This window comes from Mercurialis annua, linkage group LG3 (assembly GCF_937616625.2).
Source record: "Mercurialis annua linkage group LG3, ddMerAnnu1.2, whole genome shotgun sequence".
Classification (NCBI taxonomy): domain Eukaryota; kingdom Viridiplantae; phylum Streptophyta; class Magnoliopsida; order Malpighiales; family Euphorbiaceae; genus Mercurialis; species Mercurialis annua.
The window spans coordinates 65663557-65690833 of record NC_065572.1 but is presented as its reverse complement, the minus strand read 5'-3'; the positions used below and the strand labels follow the sequence as shown (position 1 = coordinate 65690833).

Here is a 27277-nt window from a genome sequence, read left to right as displayed (position 1 = left end):
ACACTATAAATTAAAATATTAAAAAGACATAAGCACTTTTCACATGATATTGCCCGATAGTTACTAGGTTAGTATTTGTGTTCACCAAAGTCTCTTTTCTGTTTTAATTTTTTTATCAGTCTTTCGTATTTCAAATAGTAATAATTTAAGCAGTTTTTTTACTTTTTTCCAGAGATTGTTATTCATTTGCAAAAAACAAGCATTTAAAGGTATTAATTTGAAGCTTTGTACTTGTCTTTTTCTTTATATATTTTACTTACAAATATGAAAGTCCATGCTTCACATTTGCATCATCACTCGGTTTGAGTTCAGCTAAAGGACATAACTATGCAAAACAACAAGCATAATATTAAATTAATATTACAGTTGCATGTATACTACAATTTACCAAGCAAATGACCTACTCTTTAGACCAAATTATGTACTAAAACTTGACCACTCATACAACTTCTGACTTTTTTTTACTCTGTGCAGGGATCTCTCTTTTGAAGTTAAGTTAAAGGTATATATATAATATATTATTTTATTTTGTTTTATTTACATTTTAACATATAATATATTATGAATGTCACACTTTCTATATATGTCTAGATGACTATGGTGAATATAAGCTATGACTTTATGCTCTCAAAAACACTCAACATGTTAGGATTGCAACCCCATTACTATAGATTAGAGCAGAAGGCCTCCAATCTTATCTACCAAGCCACAGTTGTGTTTGTTTATGGAGACCAACAAACTGGTTTCGTAACCGAAGAAATGGTCGGGATTAGTTTTGAAGGGTTTGCTCATGCAAAGGAATTGGCTGCTTATACTGCTTTGGAGTTCCTAAATATTCGTTATCATATTACCGTAAACGACTTCAACAAACCTAGGGCGGACCAGTTGGAGACAGAAAATGTTATCTTAACCCATGTTTATGATGCTACTGTAGAGAACTATAACTTGCTTATGGCTATATACAAACGCACCAAAAAAAGACTTCAGAATCTCGACAAGACTATGTGGAAGTTTACTTATCTTACTATCCGTGCAATGTTCAAGAGGCACAATGAATAGGGGAACAGGATGACTTGTGAAGGGCTTGGACTCTATGATGACACAACTTACACTAACTCAACTTCAACTCTGTGTACATGTAGTTGAGTTGGTGTTAGTTAGGCTAAGATAGTATTTTTGCTTTTTAGAAGTCCTGTTGGTAGTGGTCCTTCACCCTTTTGTATTAAAATGATGTAATTTTTGTCTACATCTTATGTATAAAAAATAAGTTTTTGTTAAATAAAAAATGTTATCTTTGTTTGTTTCCAAATTGTAGTAATCTCTATTTCCCTTGCAAATTATGTTAGCCACTTAACTCTACCATGAATATACCTTATATTATCGACAACTATACTATCCTTCAATTTATTCACTGAGATCCGATAACATATGTGCATCAATATGTATGGATTACTAGACGCGCCTAATTTGTTCGGAACATTTCAAATTTCTGCCAGTTTAAATTACAGTCTACTTATTTTATTTAGGGTTAATGTCAAAAAAAATCACGAACTTTACATGTTTTCTTATTTTAATCACGAAATTTAAATTTTCTCATTTTTATACACGAAGTACCACTTTTTCCCAAATTCATACACGGTGCTGAGGTGGCACTTATTCATTGGTGTAAAATGACCTCCACCTCAGCAAATTACACCAATGGAGCCGTAACACCTCAGCACCGTGCATGAATTTGAGAAAAAGTGGTAGTTCGTGCATGAAAATGAGAAAATTTAAAGTGCATGATTAAAATGAGAAAACGTGTAAAGTTGGTGAATTTTTATGACATTACCCTTTTTATTTAATGTTCTAATAGGCCTATTGCTTTTCCTTTCTGCAAGGTATATTGAACTCAGGGAGACACTTCCATAAGCTGATAATTCACTGCCTAAGGTACTACAACTGGCCATTTATTTACTACAGACATAATAATTAAGCTACATCTCTTCTTTAATTTTTATTTTTATATATAGAAACAACAATAATTGTGGTCGCGAGTTAGTTGATAAAACGACGTCGTTAAAGACTATTAGTCATATTCGGTTACACGGTTGGATCTGCATTGACAAAACAAAATATCTCTCTTTTTCAATCTGTTGTGTCTTTTCCCTGAATCTAAAGATGTTAGTTTCTTTAATTTTATATTTCGATATCTAATTTATTATTTTATTCAATTTAGTCCCTTTGAGCAGACTCAAACTTCTAGCTCTCTGGTAAGCTCGTCTTCTTCCTTAATTTGAATTGCAACCCATGTTCTATGTTGATCCGATTTGAATTGGGTTTTAGTTTATTCAGTCTATAGTTTCCTTAATTTATGTGGGTACTTTTCAATTTTTTTCAATTGTTTTCCTGTTTAATTAATCGCCGATTATTTTTAGAGTTCTATTAGTATCGATTTGAATTATTAATAATGTGTTAGCTTTTATATATGCTGTCCAGATAATTTGAGATGTGAAAGTTTGAATGTTTTCGTTTTTCTGGAGAAGTTTAATTTAGCACAGCGTAATGGAATTTAGGGTTTTTGATAAAAGAATTGATTATGTAATTTGGCAACCGAATGCCATGTATGCTTCACTGCTTTGTAAAACCTAATTCATGTGAGTTTTAATTGGAAGCAATGTGCCAGGCTATGTTGCACGTAAACTTGTTGAGTCGAGTCGCTTCCATTTTCAAAACCGTTTCGGAAACTTCAAAACTTAAAATTTACTATATACTCTAGCAAAAAAATTTGTTATACCGTTTCTTGTTTCAGTGTTCTCTGTTTCCGTGCAACATAGATGTCGCTACTCACGACGACCTAAGTTTTAATTGGTTTGAGAAAATGTTCAGTTTAGTCTCATAGGAGCTAATTAGGAGATTTTATTTATTGTCTATTGCAATTGATTATCTTTTCTTGTATTTTACGATTTAATATGCGACTCTTTGTTGTCATTGCAGGTGGCAGTCCAAGGGATTTATGTTACTTGGTTAGATGTTTTTGCATGCCTGGTGTAGTAAAACAAGTAGCTTTTGTTTAAGTTGTTGTTTCGCTTTCACCATGTGGGGTTTTGCTTCAAAAGCCATTAATGGAACCATTGGGTTGAAGAATGACATTTCGAAGCCAGGTCAAGCTCATTCAGAATGCTCGGATGATGAACCTTCTTCATATAGTAGCCGAGAGGAGGGACTGGAATGCCCTATTTGCTGGGAATCTTTCAATATCGTTGAAAATGTGCCTTATGTTTTATGGTGTGGCCATACCCTATGTAAGAATTGTGTGCTAGGACTTCAAAGAGCTAGCGTAAAACTCCCCACACTGCCAGTTCAGCTTCCATTCTTCGTCTGTTGTCCGTGGTGTAATCTACTGTCGTTAAGGTTGGTTTACAAAGGAAATCTCAGGTTCCCGCACAAGAACTACTTCCTACTATGGATGGTTGAGAGCATGAATGGTGATAGGTCAAGGTCTAATTTCTCCGCTCGCGGTGATCATCAATCTGCCTGTTCTGTAAATAGAAATGCACCTCAAGTTGGCCAAATAAGCAATAGGCGAGGAGGCCCATGTACTCATCTTCCGCGACGATCAGCTGAGAACCATGATGAAGAGCGACCTAGTGTTCGGTACTTAAATGCGGAGAGGCTTCAGTTATCCATACGCAAGTCACTGGCTTTCTTCGTTCACTTGACAGCTAAGTTTCCCTTAATAGCCGTATTTCTTCTGATTATCTTGTATGCAATACCAGCTAGTGCAGCGATTTTAGCACTCTACATCCTTATTACCCTTATATTTGCTCTACCGTCTTTTCTCATCTTATACTTTGCATTACCTAGTTTGGATTGGTTGGTTAGAGAGATCATTACTTGAATTCACAGCATAATCCTACGTAATGGATTCTGATAATGCGCGTGGGACTCCTGTTCTTCGCAATCCGCCTAATTGGTGCAATACAATTCGACGACTTTTCTTCTATTTTACTGTGACGCTCTTCAAGCTGGGATTGATGTTCTTCAATCGAACTTGATTAAAATTATAGCATCTGGCAAATTAGTTGATTGCAGATGTTAATTTGGTCAAATTCCAAGATTTTGGTAGCAATCTTTGTAGAAATGTTTTTTCTTTGCTAGAAGTATTTATTTGTAGTGTAAATATGCTCTTGCATGATTCTTTTTCTGATGTGTATGTTGCTCTTTAATAGACTCATCGCATCGAGCTTTCCTATTTTATCTGCAATTCTGGCATGCAAGTGAATATATGAATTACATGAACTTTGGTGTATGGATCATGAGATTATATATGCTAGTTTCATGAACAATTGAGCATGACTAGCTATATCCTCAACTGAGTGATGGATGAAAAAATTGACTACAGCAGGGATGATTTATATCACTATGAACATGATCTAGCAAATAATTTTGTTTATAAAGGATTAAAATATTAATTTATCTTACGAACTTGTACACAATGAGAAATTAACACCGCCAAAATTATTTTTTTTCATAAATTAGTTCTATGAAATTGCTAATTTTTATTGATCAGTTCAAGTTTTGATTAATCAATTCATTTTTTCGGTCAATTGGAATGAGACCTAACAGAATACACAAACAAAAAGGATGCTATTAAGAATCAAACTGAATTAATTTGTATGTTGAGGCATTGTAATATTTTGATCCTCTCCAATAAAGGTTATATGAGCTTCAAACAATTATCTAACAGCAATTATCATAAACAGCAATTCCCATAGGAAAAATTCAATGTTTTATCATAAACAGCAATTATCATAAACAGTAATTATCATAAACGGCCGTCTTCTCAGATCTGAGAAGACGAGCATCAGCTCGTCTTCTCAAGGGAAGACGAGCTGCTGCTCGTCTTCTCCGGTTGTGAGAAAACGAGCAGCAGCTCGTCTTCCCTGAGAAGACGAGCTGCTGTTTTGAGAAGACGAGCTGGTGCTCGTCTTCTGCACATCTGTTCTTAACAGATGTGCATATGTTCTCCAAGAACAGATTCCGATGGGTCGGCGGCGGGCGGCGGGTGGTGGTCAGCGGCGGGTGCGGTGAGTGGTTCGGGTTGGCGGGCGGTTGTAAATAGATTGACCGTGGGTTGGGTTTGATTAAGTAAATTTGATTTGGTTTAATTTTTTAGGGGGTATTTTGGGTGTTTCAATTTTGTTTTGACATTAAATGACGTGTCAATTAACATGTGGCGCCACTATTTGTTTTTTTCCAAAAAAAGGACAGCCGCCAAAATCAAAAGGGTAGTTTCGTCTATAAGGGCCGTGAATGGCGCCGCTACAAAGGTTGGGGGGTTTAGGGATTTTTGAAAGTATAGGGGGTTTAGGGAAGTTTAGGGTAAAAGTCGAGGACTGTCGGTGATTATTAGCCCATAATTTACACTGTTTGAAAATCGACCAATATACAACAGTTTAGTCATTCCGTCTATTTTTAGTGTTAGTTAACCGAGTCAAAACACTTAGGGCTAGATTCCTTTTAAATATAAGGGACGAAATCATTGACAGAATTAAAGAGAATTAAAGATGGGGGACGACATTGTTCTTTTAACTTTTTTTTTCAATTTGGTCATCCACTTGTTTAACTAACACCAATAATGGATGGAAGAATCATATCACGGGAAACAAAAATGAAAATTCATATCGTTTGATGGACAAAAACGTAAATTATGACATATGTTGGGAGCCTGGTATCGTATATAGTAATTTGATCTTTATTTTAGTATAATTTGTTTAATAAAATTGAATTTGTTAGGACTCTTAAAGGTTGAGGTTATTGTTACAATTTACAACAAGAAAAGAATAATTTCGACAAACTCAACCAGGCTTTGTTACTTCGGCAATGGAGTCTTTGGGCTATAAAGTTGTTTTGTTTGTTGTCTAATTTTAGGCACAACAAATAGCAAAAATAGACAAAAGTGAACAAACTTGTGTAACTGCACCTGAGACATGGTCGTTTTCTGTTACTATGCTTTATCTTTGATTTCTTGACAAAGACCCTTACATTTTAGGTTCCATTCTGGTTTTTGATTTAGCTTGGTCTGTTAATGTTTGTTAGTTTGTCTGGTTGGCAAATGCTTCAACTGCAACAAACAAACGCGTTATTTTGTTACAGTTTGTTGCTCCACAACAGAACCATTCATTCCCTTTGTTTTGTCTTTAGGGAGAACCAGAAGAGAGTCAAAAATCCATTCTCATTTTCAGACAAAGGCTTTTTGCTTTCTTTGGAACGAACACAAACACTCAACACAATCAAAGGTATTTGTTTCTGTTTGTTTCCTGTCTTTAATTCGTGCATGCATGTTATATTGTTCAAAATGTGAAACGAGTTCGTGTTTTTTCGGCTTATTCTGATACAGTATTTGCAATCGGTTGTCTCATTTTGGCTTACAATTTTGATTTGGTATTTGTCTTTTTGATGAATTTGCTTTGTTGGGTATGTTTTAAGCAATTCAAAGCTGCATTTATCTTTTCTATGGTTCTTTCTGTTAATTTATTTTGTTAATTTGATGTTGCTGTATTGGCTGTTACTTCATTATTTTTGTATGTAATTTTTTGTAGAGGAGATTCTTGAAGTTGTTATTTGAAATAAGATGTTAATTCTTGTTTAATGCAAAGTAATTATGAGGTTAACTTGAATGCGTGTATCATATTGTTGAAGCTATTACTGAAGTTGATAGCAGAAGATCATTTATCAGACCATGTCAATGATGTATGTTAGATATATAAGTTGTCCATTCGTGACAAAACATCGAAATTAGGCCACTTAATCCTATCTGTAGTTCATCAATGTCGTAAGAATAGCTGTATGCTATGTTGAACGGAAACTTGTACGAATCCCTCTATGTTAAGGCATTTCGTTTACAGAAAAGCTTACGAAACTCATAAACTTTATATTTATCAATTAACCTATTTGTTTCACTGTTTTTCATTTCGGTATTTTTTTCATTTTAATGTTTTGTTTCTATGGGACATAGGATGTAGACGAAAAATTATTATCTACCAAAAATTTCATTTAGAAAAAATTTGTTCAGAAATGATATGTTAGAGTGAACTTTGCACCTCAATTTCTCCCTCTTTTCTCTTGCTTTACAATTTACATCTGTCTAAATCTTCTCTTTTGCTGCAGGATTGCTAAGCTTGTTGTTTTCGTTTGTAATGACGATTCCAGAGAAATTTGAAGTGATTCAAGAGAATTTGGATGTGATTCCAGAGAATTTAGTTGTTATTCCAGAGAAATTTGATGTGATTCCGGAGAATTTGGTTGTTATTCCAGAGAAATTGGATGTGATGCCAGAATGTGATATTACAGCAATGATTCCGGAGAGCAATTCTACATTTGTTGTTCCGGAATTGGATGTGATTTCAGAGGATTTGGTTGTCATTCCAGAGAAATTGGATGTGATTCCAGTTGTCATTCCAGAGAAATTGGATGTGATTCCAGAGGATTTGGTTGTCATTCCAGAGAAATTGGATGTGATTCCAGAGAAATTGGATGTGATTCCAGAGAATCTGGTTGTTATTCCAGAGAAATTGGATGTGATTCCAGAGGATTTGGTTGTCGTTCCAGAGATATTTGATGTGATGCCAGAGAATTTGGTTGTCATTCCAGAGAAATTGGCTGTTATTCCAGAGAATTTAGATGTGATTCCAGAATGTGATGATACATCAATGATCCTGGAGAGTGATACTACATCTGTTGTTCCGGATACTATATCACTGACCCCGGAAGCTAATTCCGCTAATCTAGTCCCTAAAAGTGGTTTTCCTAAGGTTATCTCAATCAGTTCTCAGCCTACTCATGGTCATGTAAGAAGGTATTCAACCGGGAATATCGGTGTCCCATTCAAAAGTAGTGTAAAGATTCTCTCCCGTTATCTTGCAGCTTCGAAGGGTTCCTGCCATGATACTTGCAAATATGGATCAAGACTTGATTTTGAAACAAAGACACCAAGCAGTCCCAATTCAGGTAAAAGGACAGAAAAGCAAGGTAAAGGGCCGGAGATTCGGAAAACTATACCTAATTCAGCCGAGAGAAAGACGAAATTATCAGTCAGTTTTACGCCATCTACGGGTTCCAAAAGCCAGAAACCTGACTGTCCTACTATTCCCAAAACAGAAGTTTCATTACAGGCTACGAATGAAAACGCCTTGGTGAAACAGATCTCATTGCCTCTCCAGGGAGTAGCTTCGAAGCCGAAGTTTATGATATCAAAGTCATCTGCACAGCAGCATTCATGCAATAAAGATAATGGTGATGTACTTTACAGAGAAAACAAACTCAAAAGCATTGAAGAAAAGAAGGTCTCTTTATCGGATGGAAAAAAGCATTCAGCACGGGCAACTACTTTGTCTGCCCTTCGATCAGTTAAGAAGGTTTTGGCAAGACAAATTATTTCGTTGTCTCCTAAACGTTCGAGAAAGAGAGTTTCAAACATAGATGCAGAAAGACTCAAGAGTCTGAAAGGGCTTTCTCCTTTAAAGGATCACAATAATGCTGGAGAAGCTGAGTTTGTGCAGCCTAGCAGCAAACCAAGTTCCGAGAATAGAATCATCAGTCCGGCTAAGAAAGATTCTGTTTCTGCGTCTCTGTGGTCATCTTATAAAGATAAAAGCTCGAAACTTACTAAAGAATCTTCCCCTTCGGCACACGAGATTTCAAGAGGGACTTTATCCTCTGATCATAAGAAGAACTTGAAACGCTTTAAACAGGGAATTAGTACCATTCGTTCATCGATTTCTGCTTCTGACAACACAAAACATGCAGAGGCTGATCTCAAGAACAGCCCTCGAAAAGGCGGAGTCTATAGCATAAAAGATAAAAGCTCCCCTGTCAGGAAGCTAAGTTTTAGTAAAGGGAAGGTCGTTGAGATGTACCCTGCGATGGACTCTCCAACGAGACTCAAATATAGGCGAAGACTCAGCGATAGCCAAATTGATATAATCGCGCCAAGAGAGAGCAACTTAAAGAGCATAGATTTGCATGCTGATGATGATCAAGTTAGTGTTACAAAATCTGATTGTGAGAAGGTTGTTCTGAAGCATCAAGATGTTGAGGAAAAGAAATCCGAGCAGCATTTGTTGAATGAGATGATTGAAGAAACGGCAACTAAGCTTGCTGAGACGAGGAAGAGTAAGGTCAAAGCTCTCGTAGGTGCTTTCGAAACAGTTATCTCTCTGAATGATGGTAAACCAGCATCATCGGCGGATGCTAGTTGATTCAAACATACATGTACTATTATGTATATAATTATAACAAAAGAGAAATGGTGTTGACATTAGGGTGAAATCGCGATCTTTTGCGAAGCTGCAGCTGCAAAATGATCTGTCAGACATAATTATTTATTTATTTTAATTGTTGGTTTGTTGGCTAAAAGCCTAAAACGTTGCTTGGTGATGAATATCGCTATGTTGCTAGTTATCAGAAAAACCATTTGTTGTGTTCTATGTTGCTTGGAATGGTAATGAAGTCGCATGGGTTCAATGGAACAGCTTAGCATTGTGTTTTATGACTAGAAACTCCACTCATTATAGTTCTTGCAGAAACTTGTTGAGTTCTATGTTTCGGCATTTATTTCTGAAACATTATATTTATAAGAATTATTTAAATATAAATTCACAAGCTATACACGTTTCATTTGATGCGTCGATATACCAAAAACCGGTAGTTGATGTACGATATCTAGCAACTTTAAGAAATAAATATAATTAAACTACAAAAAATGTGTATAGTTTGTGACGTTATATGTAAATAACCCTATTATTAAACCTGTAAAAACATGTCATTTCGTAGTCTTACAATTCTTCATTTCAACATTTCTGTTTCGTGCAATCGACTCAATTAATGTTGGAGCCACGTTCGATTGCAAAGTTTTCGGAGATCAAACTATGGACACTCAATTTTCAAACACATTGAATGAATGAAATGCATATGAATACAAATCAATTTGAGTAACAGACCAAGTCATTCTCTTAATTAAATTACATGGCCTCAATTCCAGCCTGTGATAAATGAGAATTTGGTCCTGACAGAACATATTTAGGAAAAAAATGTGAGGTAATGAAGTAATTGTGAAGCTTATTTTGTCAGATTCTCTTTATTCTGATTTTGATTGAGGAGTTGCTATTATATCATACACAGTTGCTCGAATTTATATATTTGCCTAAAATTGGGTCCCTTTACATTATGATGAGTCGATGACCACCTATATGTGGTGTATGTAGGGTGCCGGGCCGAGCCGACCCCTGCTATACAAGCTCGAGCTAGAGTTCGAGCATAAATGCATCTAAATTCTCAATTTCGATCTTGAATTTGAATAATATCCGAACTACTTGAGCTCGAGTTTAATTAAAATAAAGATAATTATCAAAAAATAAACATATTTGATGTATTTTAATTTTTTTTCACAATAAGACGGATAATTTAATCAATTAATATGTTATATATCTAAATTAGAAGTATAAAAAACTAATATAATAATTATCTTACATGTACGATAAATCCGTTTAGACTCGCGAATATTACGAGTCTAAGTTTAGATGAAACTTGAGTAGCTTATGATTCGAATTTTTCAATTTTATTTCGAAATCTTTTCGAGTCGATCTCGACTAACTCATGAATAATTCAATTCATTTACACCCTCTCAATGTATGTAAAGTAGATTTGCACCTCAAAGGATAGACAAAGGTCCCCCACAAGATCTTAGTTGGGAAAGCTCATAGATTTAAAGATGAAAATGAAAATGAACTGAATTATTCTATAATCAAGATGAAAATGAATTTTGGTCCTGAAATAAAACCTATCACTCTAAGAAGATAGAACTTTAATTTCTTGGATGGACTCACTTTCATATAATCATCAAATTATATATATGTGTATAGATATCATCTAAAAACATGTCGGCACAATTTGGGGATTTTCCTTGGATAATTAATTTTGAATATTTATATGGCTTAATTACTTAAAAACCACCCACCTTGTAAGTTTTTTTCATTCATACCATGACCTAGAAAAATTTTCAATTGTACCCTATTTTTGTTTTTTATGTTTCATCTCTACCTAATGAGTTGAATTAACCTATTTTTTTTTGAAAAAAAGTTTAAATTAGTCCTTTATTTTTAACCTATATTCTAATAAAACGTTAATGTTAATCATTTATGTATCTTGTTTTTAATATTTTCATCTTTAAATTAATTAAATAATCAAAAAAATTACTCTTGGAGTACAAACGAAATATAAAAATCGAAAATAGGGTACAATTGAAAATTTTCCTAGGTCGTGGTATAAATAAAAAAAAGTTAAAAGGTGAGTGGTTTTTAAGTAATTAGGCCTATTTATATGGACATAAATTTGAGTCATTTTACTTTAGCCTTTTTTTTGTTAATCCATATTATTTCAATTAAGGATACATTTTCTTTAATCACATGAGTGACGTTAACCCTGTTCGGTGGCAGACTGGTTGGTCTTTCTAATATGAGTTTAAATAGAATGTTTGAGAAAATAAAAGGGCTTAATCGTTTAAAAATATTTAATATTTTTAGTTATGATCAAATTTATTAAAAATGTCAATTTTAACCAGTATACTTTAGCTGCGGCCAATTATTTCTTTACTAGTCGTAACTCCGCGCATTTGCACGGTATCAAATTTATATATAATATAAAGTAGAATTAAATTTAAAATAGTAATATTTATAATTTATTAAAAATGAAACTTATAATCTATGAACTAATAAAACAAAAAAATATAAAAATCTACTCTAGTAATCCTAGTATAAATTATTTTAAAATAATAAATATCTACAATACATTTTTCATATTTTATATTCTTACAAATTTGCCTGCAACTACTTCTAATGAAATGTGGATCGGGTATCATGTTTCTTAATACTTTGATATATTCATCGAATCTTTTTGTGTGATTTGATTCTTTTGCAATTGATGTTCCTTATGTATTATAAAATGCATGTTGAATTATTGTAAAAACAAAAGATGCATTGTTGTTTTCTCTTTTAAGAAGACTACTTTAGATTACGGGGTTTTTGCATTAATGTTTTACAAAGAAATATACGAAAATACATTTGCGCAGAATAAAATAAATATTTAATCTAAATAATTATTTTATTGAAAAAATAATATCAAAACAATCCATCCATTTTTTATTTTCTTTATATTTTTATATAAAATTTTCTTGCAATCCATGTTGCAGGAAAGTTCTACTATTTTTTTTTAGAATCAAAATTGCAGTAATCAAAGAACTGAAACGGTTACAAAAAATACGACTTTACTCTTCATATCTAATAATAAATTCTATTTCTATGGCGAATGAAAAAATAAATTAATAAAATAGAATTTATTCTATATTTTAATAATAAAAAAGGTACTATCTTGACAACCACTTAACTATTGATTGATATGAAATAATGTATTAAATATTTAAGAATACAAATTAACACTCTTTTTAAAATTAATTAACTAATTCAATACTATTTTTAATTCTATTTAATTGATCTCTTCATTATGTAGAAATCAATAAAATTTACTTATTTATCAAAAAATAGCTAATAAAATTATGTATAAGAAAGATTAAAATAAAAAGCAAGGTTTAAAATATTAATACAAGTAAATTTTATTATATATAATATTTTTCTCCTCATAGGAAATGATTTATAAATTTATATATAAAGTCCCTTTGAATAAATAATTACTTTAGAAATAAATAAATAAAAACTTAAACTAAAACATGATCTATAGCATAATATAAAAAATTTAGAGAAAAGAATTGCATTATTTAAAATAGACAACATATAAAGTGTAAAGAGCAAAATATAGTCTATATAATCAAAATAACTTATTATAAAATAAAATTACATTTTTTAATCGAATTTGAAATATTAAGATGGAACAGTAGGAGTACAATTTCTATGTTTGTAATAAATTTGTAATACATTGTTTATATAACATATTGTAAAAAATTGAAGCACAACCATATATAAATAAAAATAAAAGTTTGGATAGCAATAGGATTAAATATTTGAAATAAATATAATCTCTAATTTATCAAATTTAGAGATTAGTAAATAAAAAATTATTAAAATTATCTATTAATTATAATTTTGATAAAATAGATAAATAAATAGTTTATTCAAATGGAAAACTCATGATAATGCTTTATTTGAAAATCAATTTTAATATTCTTTTTTGCTGAAAAGATTAGCCAATTTGCGCTCATGATGAGAAATAATCAATTTGTAACCTAACACATCCAACACAATATCATAATTTTTTTTTCTTCAATTTCATAATAAATTTATCATATAATAACAATAAGAATAACAAATATTATACGTAATTGACAATAATTAAATTAAAATATAACAGAATTTTTTATAATATGTCAAGAATCCAAATAACAGTATTTTTTTTATTATATGTTAAGAATCCAATTCCTACTTATGATGTTAGTAGGTGCAATTAATGTAAAGGTTAGTGATAGAATTAATGGAGTGCCAAGAAAAGTAATTGTAACCGAAAAATAAGAATAACAACATAGAAAAGTAAAATTATAAATTGCGCTAGATTTGTTAGTTGCTAACCAATTTGAAAATCTACTTGATGTATATCCCCTCTGATTGAAAATTGATGCATCTCTGGAAATTTTTGATGGTCCGACGTTATCAACAGAGTACAAAATATGCTTGATGTTGTTATTGAGTTCATATATAATTATAAATAAGAGTTTGCATAGCAATAGAATTAAGTGTTTGAAATGAATATAATCTCTAACTTATTAAATATAGAGATTATCTAATAAATTGGAAATTATTGAAATTATCTATTAATAATAAATTTAATAAAATAAGTAAATAAGTAGTTTATTTAAATGGAAATAAGTAAATAAGTAGTTTATTTAAATGGGGAACTCGTGTGGATGCTCTATTTGGTGAGAATCAATGAGAGGGCTCCGTTGGTCCTCTCAATTATATAATACTAGTCGTAATCCCGCGCATTTGCGCGAAATCAAATCAATATGTGTCAGATCTATAAATAATGGCAAAAATTAATAATTTATAATCTATGATGAAAAAAAAACAAAAAAAATAGTTTAGTAATTAATTACTTCAAAGTATTAATATATATGGAATTTTTTTTATGTTTATGAAATTCTTCGATCATAACTTACAATAAATGAAATTTGAAATATGAGGAATTAAAAAATTAAAAATATTTAATATCTATGGTACTCTGTTAAAAAATTATGAGGAATTAAAAAATAATATTACAATAAATAAATTAGATAAAGTGAAAAAATTATTTGATTTTTTTTTCTCATAAACTTTGGCTATTTTATTTATTAATATAAAAATTAATTCATATTATTTATTAAGTTAGAAATATCATATTAACACACATGTAAGGATAAGTTTGAGAATTTATAAGATAAATTGAAAATAACTATAAATAATTAAAAGCTGCAATCTTCTGTTCTCCGCATAAATATTTAAAACTATTAATAAAACTAAATAACAAAAGTAATTGTTTAAAGTGAAAAAGATAAGTAGTTTATGGTTATACAGATTAGTAGTAGTTCAAATAGATAAAAATGAACAGTTTAAATGAGTTGAAATTTTAATTAAAAAATAAAAATATCATAAATAGTTTAAAAAAGTGAAAATTCATGAGAAAATGTTATTTTGTAAGAATCAATAAAAGAGTTATGTTGGTCCTCTCAATTATTAGAAAGACAGATCAATATTATTATTTCATAGTTTATGGTGTCTCAATAATCATATATACATAACATATTAAAATATAAAAGCAAAGATTATAATAAATTTAAAGCAATGATCAGTGATCTAAATTTTTGTATTTTTTTGGAATTTAAAATTTAATTTAGTATAAATTTATAATTATTAGACAACTTAACTAAATAATAATAAAATAACAAATCAAAATTATAGAATTCAATCAAGTTACACAAAAAAAATGGTAGAAATTTTTAAATTTTAGAAAATCCAAAAAAGAAGGTTACCAATAATTATTATCTGAAGTTTTCTTCTATCAGAGTAGTATAAGTCTGCATTTTAATAGCCAAAGTCTCCGTACCAATAGCATATGGCTTTTGTAGTGGAAGAAATATACATACCTCTCAAAACCATTCACTTGCAGAGACAAATTAGAATAATCAAATTATAAAAAAATTGGAATTATTTATAGATAGAAACCATACAAGAGTTTGTATAGTAATAGAATTAGATATCTTAGTTGAATATAAATTTGAAACTCATCAAAAAAAAAAATCAACGAATAACTATAAAAAAATTTGCATAACAATAAAATTAAATATTTTAGATAAATACAAATAAAAAATTTAGTAAAAATAATAAAATTAAAATAAGTGGTTTATAAAAAGTGGAGACTATGAAAAAGCTCTATTTGATGAGAATGAATGAGAGGGCTCCGTTGGTCCTCTCAATTATATAAGTATATAGATATATAGATATAAGACTAAACTTTTTAAATTTTTATTTATTTATGATCGAATTTCAAAATTTCGCCAGTTGTAGCATACGTAGTTGGTACAACGGAAATGTACTTCTCAAAAATAGATAAAAATTGACTTTTTTTTAAAAAATTGTCATAAATAAAAAATCAAAGACAATGAGATTTATGACTAATTAAACCAAGATAAAATGATTAGTTAGTTGATCATATCATATAAATTCTTTAATTGGTACTAAAATACAATACTGATGCTCTAAAATGATTTTTTTTTTTTTGGAATGCATAGCGTTTTAGCTCAACTTTACAATTTCTTTTATTATTGTTACAAAATCAAACCTGAGACTATAAGATCAAATTACATCGTTTCCACCACTAAGATCTGGAGGGACTAATTACAGCCTTAAAAAGATTAAATTAGTCCCTCTATTTCTCCTTACAGTCGATTATTATCTCCCGGATTATTCAACTGAGACGAGGCGCTTGGTGCTTGTGTCGTCTGATTCATTTGTTGCCGGTACATTGCCGCCATCTTGTTGTACATATCCATATTCATAGACTTCCAATTGGAGAGAAAAAAAAAGAGATTTAAAAAAGAGAATAATTTAAATTTAATTCTATTAATAAGATAAAATAAAAGGTTACGTATAGATTAAATTACGAATTTTAACGAGATGTGAAAATAAATTATGAACTTTAAAACTTGACAAAATAAATCGTTAATTTTTATATTTTGGCAAATTGGAACACCAAACTATTTTCTGTTGAAAAAACGCTGATGTCGACATCAAAATATACATTGTTTCAGCCGCCACATTAGTATTCTTTCAATGAAAAATATATAGGCGAGTGTATTGATTTACCGAAAAAAAAATAGAAGTTGATAGCTGATTTTGATAAGTTTTAAATTTTGAGTTGTAATTACTAAACACGCTAAAACTTATGATTTATTTTACAAATATTAAATTTTAGTTTGTAGAAAAAATATATAAATATATTATTCTGATATATATAATTAGGGTCACATACTTGTGCTAAGAAACTGCTATATGGATCGGTCAGCGGAACTGAATTACTAGCGGTAGGGTGGTGGTCTTGATTAGCCTGAGCTGGACCCCGAGCAGCTTGGATCATCGAAGGAACCATAAAAGGAGAAGGAACAAACGAAGGAGTCACCGAGGCTGCCGGAGTATTAGCCGGGTGGATGAGTTGGCCGGGGAGAGACTGATGATGAGGTGCATTGTGTGCCATTGTGCTCATATCCAACATCCCCATTCCCATGCCTAGACCAAAGCCCATACGAGCTAGGAGCGACATTTGAAGTTGTTGCTGTTGTTGGAGCCCTAATGGCATCATTAGTTGTGGCATGTTTCTTACACTCATTACTTGAACTTGAGCTTGAAGTTGTTTTAAATACTCTATCACTTCATCCAACATTGAAGCTTTATCCGTCTGCAATTATAAAAAATTTAAGTGAAAATTATGTTGCAAGCTTTTATAATCCCATTTCTTTTTCCATTACACGACGGATTTTTGAAAAATTAGAGTGAAATTATAATAAAAAGTGTGACGGAAGTTTCTGTTACAAATTTGGTAATCATAAATTAACATTTTCTTTAAAATAATACGTTATATATATATTACTAGAACGCACTACTCCACATAGTGTGACAGTAGTAACACTATGTAATTAGTACTGTTAAAGTGGGAAATCCCACATTGGTTGTGTGTGTGAATGGATATGTGTTTATATATTGGTTGGGCACCTTCACTTAATACCAATTGGTTTTAAGATGGAATCTAACATGGTATCAGAGCCTTGTCCATTCACACAATTTGAGTTTGGCCCGGTCCACGTGAGATTTACGTGGGGGGACTTTGTTGCTCGGCCCGTATACTCTACGCGTGAGGGGGAGTGTTAAAGTGGGAAATCCCACATTGGTTGTGTGTGTGAATGGATATGTGTTTATATATTGGTTGGGCACCTCCACTTAATACCAATTGGTTTTAAGATGGAATCTAACAAGTACCAGTTTCAAAATTGTTGTAAAAGTATATAAAGTCAACAAAAAAGTTACAATCTGTTACGGATCTAGCAGTTTGTTTCCCGTCGCTTATACCATTCGAGTTATAGTTCATTGGTTGTAAATGATTTATGTAGTTAAAAGTTGAATTCTTACTTGAAAAAAAAGAGTGCAACACAAAATAATCAACTTCCTGACCTTACTTGCATTAGGAACCAACTTTTGTAGAGCTTTCATCTTTTCATTAATTCTGTCTCTTCTTCTCTGTGCAATATAATCATTATAATTTCATCAATATAGCAAATGTTAGGTAAAGATCAATTCTATTAGAGTTCCAATTTCAACATGTAGAAATTAAAAAAAATATAAAAATGTTACTTGGTGTTGAAGTAACCGGTAATTATTAGTTATTACCCTCTCAGATTGATTATGAATAGCAGCTGCTCGGGTTCTTCTGCCTGACTGATGAGATCTTACTGTTTCACTTTTGGTCTCTCGATCAGCTTGGTTTTCCTACATATATAAATTTCATTCTTTTTAAATAAGAGAAATAAATAGCGCGACAGTGAAAACGCTATTAAAACAGAAATGTATGAAATAAAGATCGAATTTAGAAGTTTTAGAACTTTAATTACCAAAAATAGAAACAAAACTTAATTGGAAATTTAGGATCAAAAAGTTTCCATTTGTAGAGAAAAATCATAGATTTACATTGCATATACACCATGCATTATCAATTAATGATAGGCAAAATAAATTTATTTACCGACAACTATATTACATTTCACATGTATATCATATTTCTAAAAAATTTATCGCATGTATAGTATTGCATCATATCGGCTTTAAAAGAGAATCATAGTTAAACATACTGATAAGGTTTAAAGATCGTATATAGTAATATGATAAATGAGCTATAGTTGATAAAATTATACCGATCCGCCATGAGAAGTTGAATCTTCATCCCTAGTTTTCGCCTTCATCGACGGAAGAGGAGACTCGAAAGAAGGCCAAGTCATCATAGTAGTGTCACTATCCCTACAAAATGTAGCGCTAGCACTACCACCTGCACTAGCCTCCATAATACGTTCCTCTCTAGTACTACTGCCATTGAAGCTTCTCGCGCATGGCTGGTTCGACTGATGATGTGATCTACTACGTTTCTTCATCAACAACGGAGCCACATGGTGACCGGAAGATAATGTTTCGGCCCATTTTCCGTCCGATGATGCAACCGTACTGGTCGAGGGTATCAATGGCGGAGGAAGATCGTACTTATAATTATTGTCACTTTGTTTAGAATTTTGATTGTGTGGTGGTATTGTGGCTTGATGGACTATAGATTCTAGGGTTTCGTTGGTCCTACCCCATGTGGGTTTTGTCTGAGGAGGATGAAGAAATCCACCGAGTCCATGCATGGCTAGTTGTCCATTCTCCCATGTTAACTCTGCTACCTCATAATTGTTATTATTTGACCTGAATTCAACACAGTTTTATGATTATGAGTATAGCTATAAAAATTAAAATATTGCACGAAAATGTAAATGATGAAATAGGAAAGATCATAATATAAACAGGTAAAATAGGTATTAATTTAAATTTTTAGTAGGTTTTCTAGAAAGGGAAACAAAACGGGGAACATGCAAAGGAAAACCAGAAATACTATGAAGTAGGTGAATACGAGACCAACAAGTTGTGGCTGGTATAAGCGCCGGACAACATTCTGTTAAAGTCGTGAGTTTATTTCTTCCCACAAGCACTCCGCTTCCGGTGTTAGGAATACAGGAAGAACAGAAAGTATGGGTTTAAAAGAATGATCACAAGATGTTTGATTTTAAACAAAAGAGAAACTCAAATGAAATATATGGGAAATGTGTAAATCTTGTGCTACAAAAAGAAAGAATATCAATGATAAAAAAAAAAGATGAAGAATATATTATCCAAAACTAAAAAAAAAGCAGGAATAAAAGAATAATTCTTTGAGCACAGAGATTAAAGCAAATGATGAAATGAAAAAGAAGTAAAATTTGGTAGATGCATACATTTTGGGAACAGTAGTGGGATTTTGCAGGTGGTGGTGGCTGTGCACGTGAGAGGATCTATTACTCTCTTCTGCTTCGACTTGTTCTTGTCGACTCTGCTGTCTTAAACTATTATTATTATTATTATTCCATTTGGGTACCATACACTGACTCATGATGAACCAATTGATGATGATGATGATGATGATGATGATGATGATGATGAATCCTTTTCTTTTCTCTCAATGAACAGAAGAGTAGTATTTTTGGATTGTGTGTTATGGTGGTGTCTTGTAATAATAATAATAATAATAATAAGGTTTGATTGGTCCCCTGGTGTGAGGTCACATATCACATTCTTTTGATTGGGATCATACACATATCTTGTGGTAGCTAATGTTTTATGAGAGTTGGATATACTCTTCTTTGCCTTTCTTCTACTTTTGCTCCTCAACCACCTATATTATTCCATCTCAATCTTTATGTTTTGACCGGACCGGCTGGTTGAGCCGGGAATCGGCTAGTTGTCGGTCCAACTGAAATTGACTGTATTAAGTTGATAGAATCAAACATAACCGGTGGTTGGTTGAATCGGTACTTGAACTGGTTGAACTGATGGCTGAATCAACTGAACTTATAGTTAGATTATGATTCATGTTTAAAATTTAAAATTTTATATTATTTTATTTAACCGGGTTTGACTACTTATTCTGTTTTTTAGGGCTGTACAGAAAAAATTCAAATCAATCAAATCAAAACAATTCAACCAAATCAAATTAAATATTACGGTTTAATAGATTGTTGGTTTGATTTTGGTTTGGAAAATAGAAAAAAAGTAATTATTGTTTGGTTTACGATTTCAAAAATTATAAATCAACATAAACCAAACCAAACCAATATATACACATACATACATATTTTTATTAAAATTAGAAATATTATAACTTAAAAATAAAATTTATATCACTATTTTTTAAAATATACTTGACAAAATAATATATTTAAATATCATCTAATGAAATAACTATTTGTATATTTATTATCGATCAATAAATGTTATATTTCTAAAATATTAAGATATTATATTAATAAAATATAAAAATTTATGATATAATTTGTTCTAATTTATTAGTCATTATTATAGTTTGCTATATAAATATAACATTTATTTTTATAATGAATAAATTTTTTTATCTTAAATGATAAATAAATAATTTTTTGATGATGGTTTAAACTGATTTCAAAGAAAAATTATCAAATCAAATCAACCAATTTTGCTGGTTTGTAATGTGTGTGGTTTGATTTTGGTTTGAAAATTTGCCAAATCTGTATAATTGGTTTGTACTAAAATATTAATGATAAACAGTCAAACCAAATCATGTACACCCCTGCTGTTTTTAAATATATGTGAGTGTTTTTTTTTTATATAGAGAATAAATTTGATTAGAATGGATAGAAAAACTAAGTAAACAGATCTCATATATCTATAACATATAGTCTAGTTAGGCATCTATTGTCCTGACGCATTGACCAATTTATTCCAATTCAAAATTGAAATATAATTGCATTAAACATTAAAATATGATGACTGAATCTAAATAATCTTTTAAGCCTCAATTTAATAATAAGTGGAAGAAATACCCTTTTATTAAGCCAATTTTTCAAGACTAATTAATTTCACCTCACTTAATAAGATATCCTCCACAAGAAATCAAATGTGAAACAATAATAAAATAAGATTAAATAGAGGTAAATGACTGAAAAACCACAGCCAGATAAACACAAATTCCAATCATTTACATGTCACATCCAACACTCTTGTACATCAAATCAAAATCCAAAATCCAACTCATTCCTTCAAATTCCCTCTGTTCAGACTTGTTCTAATCCAGACAATGAACTCTTGATATTTTTCATCCAAATAAAACACAACATGTGAATGTAAGTACTATGGTCCTTGCATGGCCACCTTTGGTCTCAATCACTCATTTTCACTTATTTATAACTGATAAACAATTTTTGCCTAACCCTTCAATTTGTGTCTCATTTTGATGTGTTATGTAATTTTGCTTGAGGACAAACCCTAATTAATAATATCATATCTATACTATGTATTACCCAATAGGAGAATTTTTTTTCTTGGAAAGGTAATGTTTTACTTGGATTGGATATGATTATTCTCATAGTGTGTACAACCTGATAATTTTTTACTGAATTTGGAAGTGGGTCATTAATTTTTGAAGTGTTTTATTGTTTATGCTTGTTTAGGTTCATTATAATTTTTCTAAGATAAAATATTTGTTTTAAATTTTAACTATATATATACCATAAGTATAACCTCTATATTTGTAACGTTGTTTAATTGGGTTTTATATTATGTGTATTGATGTTATCTGACCTACACCAACAAATTTTAGACAATTAATTTTTTTTTGTTTAAACACTGATAAGATATTTATGAGTTATGGAAATGTTCCTAGTTGCAAAGAATGTCGTAGAAAAAATCTTGCATACTGACTATTACCACATAAAATGAACTAGATCTGCAGTCTAATTAGTGAAGTTTTTGTCTAAAAGAATTCCAACTTATAAGCGTCAAATTTGTGACGAAAATTTCCATCACAAACTTTTATAATGAATTTATGAGAAAAACTACAAAATCTCAAAAATTCATCATAAGCCTTCACCGTCCGTCGTAATTTGACTGTTTTTTATATAACCGGGTCTGATAAGAAATTCTCCTTTAGTGATAACCAATCAAATGAATATTATATTAATTCTATCATATCTATTATTATCACGTGTCACATAATAAATGAATAGTTTATAATCATATGCGACAAATTAAATTCAGTGAGTATATCTCGCAAAAGACGGGTGACAAAAATTAGGGTTCATGGATTCTGCTATAGAAGCTTCAAGATTGTACAATAATGTTAAATTGTTTAAAGAAGGCCAACCATATGTGCTGGATTGCTGACAAGCCACCCACAGAGCCTTCTTGGCCATTGCTCTTATGCATTCAATGCTTTCATTTGTGTCTCAATTCTCAAATTTGTAATGCAACCAACCAAGACACTTATTAAAAGTCTCATTTATATTAAAATTGATTTAAATCGGCGTTGGAATTTGAATCGTCACGTCGTATTTAAATTCATAATTACATCTAAATGTTCATTTTATTTCAAAATTAAATGATTTTTTTTTTTGCTATGCATATTTCAGTTGATTTTTTTCCCTAAAGGGAGTTTCAAGGACACATTTTGATGTTCATATTACTAGTAGTCTAGTAGACAATATTATATCTCCTATATTGAAAAAAAAACTCAAATTGACTCTGAGTTTTTATATAATCAAAGTCGGCTATGTAGATTTAATTTTATTATTTGAGGACAATAATAAATGTTGCAATGTACAAATTATTTGAATATTCATAAGTCAAAAATTTGCAGCAGTTGAGAAAGAGCTAGGGTAATAGATATCCAATAGATGGTTGTGGCCTGAGAAATTGACAGTGAATGAGATGGGTGTTGCAGCAATGGCCTACTTCTTCTGGATTTCCATCTTTGTGGTTGAGCATAGAGGCAGTATTAATAGGGGTATGACCCACCAACCGAGGCAAAATGTATTTATCTATCACGAGTGTAGCTCGTTTGTCAAATATACTTTAATTTTTAATTTTTATTAGTTTAATTTATTATTTCTTCGAGTGTTGTTAAATATATATTTATATTTAATTCGTAGCTGATGTGGTTCAATGTTATATATGCTAAGTGGACATATACAACATATGCTGTAAATCCAATATAAATTGATTCTTGATCCTGATTTCTTTGTCTTGTATTCTGTTGTCTTTGAAATGGATTTATCTATTGAGAAACCTATATTTAAGTACTTAATTTAGTATTTGTAAAAAAAAATTGAAATCTGATGTAAATTTAGCTACTATTATAGATAACTTACATATCAAGTAACCCTTTTGATGGAACTGTCTGGTTTTCTTGCTTACAGCAAGAGGAGATCTTTAAGCACAAAAACAAATAGAAGCGAAGTCTGTTATAAGAAGATGGAAACTAGAGTGGGAAGTCTTAAGAAATTTATAGTTTTTTTTGTCGAAATAAAAAATTTATAGTGATCAGCTTATAAAATTACCAGAGATAACAGTAAATGTGCGTATCGGACTAAAAACATTTGTGGTTACCGACTATACACTTTTAGCAAAACGATTGCTGATGTTTCATTTGTAATATTTTAGTAACCCGACTAATATGTTTCAATAAACAGGAGGTCCGCTCATTTTAGATTAGTTTTTACTTATGTGGCATTGTAGTTTGGTTATTGATCGCCGTTTGAATCCTGATGTCTAAGATGATATGGCATGGCTGGAAAGGGAGAAAGCAAGCCGACGGCCACGTAAGCAAAAACTTATCCGAAATGAGCAGATAACCTCCTTTTTGTAAAAAGATTTAGCTGGCTTACTTTTGACATTCCTCTGTTTTTGCACAGAGATAATTATTCCAATTCTGCACATTGTTTTTAACTTCTTAAAAAATTGTTTAATAGAACAATATCACAGGGAATTTTATTTTTTGTTATAAACTGGTGAATGAGACATTTCGCTAGCAAAGATTTTATTCTTATTCCTAATCTTATGTAAGTTATATATATATTGATTCTCTAATTCTGGAATCCCTTTTTACAATGAAGGTCAAATGTTGTAAAAAGGCCAAACCTTTCACAAAAATTTTACAAAAGTCTTGAACTTTCAATTTTGTCGATTTTGGCCAAAAACTGATTATTTGGTTTCACAAAAGTCATGACCTTTCAATTTTGTCGATTTTGGCCAAAAATGAATTATTTGGTTTCACAAAAGTCCTGACCTTTCAATATTTGGCATGTCACATAGGCGCCACATAGGCGTCACATAGGCAAATTGAAATCAAATTGAGAGTTGGCTACAATTGAAACCAAAAATTTGTTTTTGGCCAAAATCGACAAAATTGAAAGATCAGGCCTTTTGTGAAACTTTTATGAAAGGTTTGGCCTTTTTACGACATTTGGCCTAAAATGAAAGGTTGTAAAGTATACACTGCGTTCCATTCACTTTGCACAGGTTGGAAACTGAAAGGAATCAGCAGACATGTCTGACTGGGATTATTCTACCGGAAATTGAATACCAGTTTCATGTTATAACTAGAAAAATGCTATTGAAAAAATCCTGATGAATGATTGTAACATGTTTTGCATAGAAATTTATCGAGTCTTATACTTTAGATTTTCGTTCTCATTTCACGAAATACTTATGCAACTCCAAATTTTATATTTATAACATATATTTAAATTACAAAACGATATTATTTCGACAATTTTCCATTTCCATGTTTTCCGGTTGGGCGTTTCCGTGCTACATATTGTGACAGTTTCATAGCTTCACATTGCTAGAGATATCAGACGACAGACAATTGTTTATTTGTTTACCTATAACTCAACAGACTGAACTTTTAAATATTATCGATCGATTCTTTGACATTGTATCAGAGTCTATGTAATCAAACTACAACCCTTAACCCCATATTAACAAATATTTCATTTACACTGTCAATACTGTGAATTGTTACTACAAATGTGCATTAGTCAGATACAAATACTTACAACATCTCTTAATCTTCACACTAATTTTTCACTTATTCTAATAGTTAATGATGTAACGAACAATAAAGCATTTATACAATTCAAATTAATTACAGGCTATTAGGTTCTTTCTAGCAGCAGAAAAACCTGACAGGATTCTTGCCTTTGGATCGCATGTGTTTCGCCTTCTCTTTCACTTCAGATTCTTCATTTCTTTGTTTCTCATCTAATTGTCTGTTTGCTCCTCCAGCTACAGCTTCAATCCTTGAGACCTTCAGCTGGTAATGCTGCAAATTTCTTGATTTCCTCAGTTCCAACTCATTCTGCAGATTAAGCCATCAGAACAGTGATTTGAAAATCATTTTTTTTTATCATTTATTAGAATATGTTAGCATTCAAAACCTTTTTCTTTTCCATACGTAGCTTAGCCTCAATCGTTTTCGCGTTTTCCCATGCAATGATTTCTGATCTCATCTTCTCATACCTGAAGGTTGAACTTGTCATAATCAAAATTATGATCTACGGAAACATAAACGCCGAAAACGACACAAGGATAAGTTATAAATATTGAGTTCCGTTAGTTTCAAAAGCATTTTCAAAAATAGAAATGAAACCACGAAAATATAAGATTCGAAAAGTTTCCGTGCAATATATAGTTATGATAATGCTTGTAGCGTGGAAACGGATATGGGAAAATGAAAAAACACCGAAACAGAAACGAAGAAACCAAATTTTATATAAAAATATGGTATAACTTATAAATATAGAATTTTGGAGTTTCAAAATTCTTTCCGAGAACAAAAATGAAATACATAAACATAAGACCGGCGAAGTTTCCGTGCAACAATTATTTTATTCGTTTAACAAATATTACCGTTTATTAATCTTTCGAAGCTGAGCCTTCTCCCATGTATCTACTTTGTCTTCTGCAACACTCCTCCTTGTTGAATTACTCCTCTGCCTTTGATCCATGGAAATCATTGGTCTCATAGAGGCAGAACGACTCGGTTTTCTGCTAGACATCACTGCAGAATTCTCCGGTAACCTTTGGTCCCTCTCTGCAGGTTTTCGAGTCGATGTCTCACCTACAAAAATACCTACAGTTCTTAGTATCATATTACAAATTTTGTGAAAAAAATAAAATAAATGGAAATTATATTAGTAAATTTACCTGCATTTTTCACTTCCTTGCTAAAAGAATTTCTTCTTATGCTTTCATTTCTAGTTCTGATTCCGCTTTTCGAGTTCTCGAGCTGTTCTGTTATTTTTCTCTTATGTTCTGCTTCAGCTTCTTCCAGTGAGTAAACGGCAAATGCAGCAGCAGCCACAGAAACTGCATATTCAGAATCATAATTCCAGTTTTGCCCCATTGCAGTATATTTCCCTTGTTCTGCTGCAGAAAAACTCACTCTACCAATATGTATAGCAAATCCAATCAACAAGAGGGAAAATAATCATAACACCAATGTATAAAATAGGCATAATCACAAAAAAATCTATTTCTTATCGATTTTAATCAATTCTAACATAATCTTTTTTCTATTAAATAATTCTAGTAATAAGACTGTTTTTTTTCTTCTAAATTTCTAATATTGAATAAGGAAGGTGCAAGAATTGTTGCCTATGTACAAATTTAATGCAACAAATTGTTCAAATTAGTACATTTTTACTCTTTAAATGTTGAAAAGTTCTATATATTTTTTTCAAAAAAGGACAAAATATTGGAGATTTACCTCTTTTGCTTCGATGAATGTTCCATGCAAAGGTTTCCTGTTTGAACACTTTTAAAAGTTTGGAATGAAAAACCAGAAAAACTGTGTTGTTATATGAAAATTGATAATGAGGCGATGAACAGGATGTGCAAGCAAAGATGAATATGCTTTACTGTTCACATTAAGCTTTTGAATGAAGCAACGGATCTCTCCTTCCTGTGCTTGTTTTCCATTTCTAACAATTAACCTTCATCACAAACAATTAAAGAATAACCTTAATTATAACCCTAAAGAGCGCATGTGAGTTGGTCCGATACTTTTCCAATTTAAGTGAAATTACAGGTTTAAACCGTAATCATATATATAG

General features: G+C 31.2%; 5 protein-coding genes across 8 annotated transcripts; 3 read left to right on the top strand and 2 right to left on the bottom strand.

The window, feature by feature from the left end:
• The first annotated feature begins 409 nt into the window (after positions 1-409).
• LOC126674579 (uncharacterized) lies at positions 410-1227 on the top strand. Its single transcript, XM_050369054.2, has 2 exons — positions 410-502; positions 592-1227. Exon 2 carries the CDS (start codon positions 592-594, stop codon positions 1057-1059), a length of 468 nt encoding a protein of 155 aa, XP_050225011.1. The 5' UTR covers positions 410-502; the 3' UTR covers positions 1060-1227.
• Positions 1228-2101: 874 nt separating this feature from the next.
• LOC126673052 (uncharacterized) lies at positions 2102-4239 on the top strand. The gene is made up of 2 exons (XM_050367006.2): positions 2102-2252; positions 2977-4239. The coding sequence occupies exon 2, from the start codon at positions 3011-3013 to the stop codon at positions 3878-3880; it is 870 nt and encodes a 289-aa protein (XP_050222963.1). The 5' UTR covers positions 2102-2252; positions 2977-3010; the 3' UTR covers positions 3881-4239.
• Positions 4240-4415: 176 nt separating this feature from the next.
• LOC126673051 (uncharacterized) lies at positions 4416-9512 on the top strand. Of its 2 annotated transcripts, XM_050367004.2 has the most exons (3): positions 4416-6281; positions 7153-7436; positions 7470-9512. In XM_050367004.2, exons 1-3 carry the CDS (start codon positions 6071-6073, stop codon positions 9240-9242), a joined length of 2268 nt encoding a protein of 755 aa, XP_050222961.1. In that variant the 5' UTR covers positions 4416-6070; the 3' UTR covers positions 9243-9512. The 2 variants fall into 2 exon arrangements, with proteins under 2 accessions (XP_050222961.1, XP_055960919.1); XM_056104944.1 differs by having other exon boundaries at positions 7153-9512.
• A 6301-nt stretch (positions 9513-15813) lies between these two features.
• On the bottom strand, positions 15814-19841 carry LOC126670976 (transcription factor PIF7). 2 transcript variants are annotated; one of them, XM_050364650.2, is made up of 6 exons: positions 19589-19841; positions 18482-19022; positions 17961-18059; positions 17745-17810; positions 16552-16974; positions 15814-16081 (listed from the first exon to the last, which is right to left on the bottom strand). In XM_050364650.2, exons 1-6 carry the CDS (start codon positions 19741-19743, stop codon positions 15959-15961), a joined length of 1407 nt encoding a protein of 468 aa, XP_050220607.1. In that variant the 5' UTR covers positions 19744-19841; the 3' UTR covers positions 15814-15958. The 2 variants fall into 2 exon arrangements, with proteins under 2 accessions (XP_050220607.1, XP_050220608.1); XM_050364651.2 differs by lacking the exon at positions 19589-19841 and adding an exon at positions 19237-19371.
• A 5272-nt stretch (positions 19842-25113) lies between these two features.
• LOC126674258 (remorin 1.4) lies at positions 25114-27153 on the bottom strand. 2 transcript variants are annotated; one of them, XM_050368680.2, is made up of 5 exons: positions 26932-27153; positions 26370-26608; positions 26073-26295; positions 25601-25682; positions 25114-25521 (listed from the first exon to the last, which is right to left on the bottom strand). In XM_050368680.2, exons 1-5 carry the CDS (start codon positions 26955-26957, stop codon positions 25330-25332), a joined length of 762 nt encoding a protein of 253 aa, XP_050224637.1. In that variant the 5' UTR covers positions 26958-27153; the 3' UTR covers positions 25114-25329. The 2 variants fall into 2 exon arrangements, with proteins under 2 accessions (XP_050224637.1, XP_050224638.1); XM_050368681.2 differs by having other exon boundaries at positions 26073-26283; positions 26932-27150.
• Positions 27154-27277: the final 124 nt, after the last annotated feature.

Bases quoted from the DNA above. Each gene is read 5' to 3' on its own strand.
- LOC126674579 (XM_050369054.2), top strand. From the start codon at position 592: ATGACTATGGTGAATATAAGCTATGACTTTATGCTCTCAAAAACACTC.
- LOC126673052 (XM_050367006.2), top strand. From the start codon at position 3,011: ATGTTTTTGCATGCCTGGTGTAGTAAAACAAGTAGCTTTTGTTTAAGT.
- LOC126673051 (XM_056104944.1), top strand. From the start codon at position 6,071: ATGTTTGTTAGTTTGTCTGGTTGGCAAATGCTTCAACTGCAACAAACA. The intron at 6,282-7,152 runs GTATTTGTTTCT...CTTTTGCTGCAG, and splicing joins AACACTCAACACAATCAAAG to GATTGCTAAGCTTGTTGTTT.
- LOC126670976 (XM_050364650.2), bottom strand. From the start codon at position 19,743: ATGAGTCAGTGTATGGTACCCAAATGGAATAATAATAATAATAATAGT. The intron at 16,975-17,744 runs GTCAGGAAGTTG...TTATAATTGCAG, and splicing joins TGGTTCCTAATGCAAGTAAG to ACGGATAAAGCTTCAATGTT. The intron at 16,082-16,551 runs GTATGTGACCCT...TCCAATTGGAAG, and splicing joins ATAGCAGTTTCTTAGCACAA to TCTATGAATATGGATATGTA.
- LOC126674258 (XM_050368680.2), bottom strand. From the start codon at position 26,957: ATGGAACATTCATCGAAGCAAAAGAG. The intron at 26,609-26,931 runs GTAAATCTCCAA...ACATATTGGTAG, and splicing joins CATTCATCGAAGCAAAAGAG to AGTGAGTTTTTCTGCAGCAG. The intron at 25,683-26,072 runs GTAATATTTGTT...TTCAACCTTCAG, and splicing joins CTTCGAAAGATTAATAAACG to GTATGAGAAGATGAGATCAG.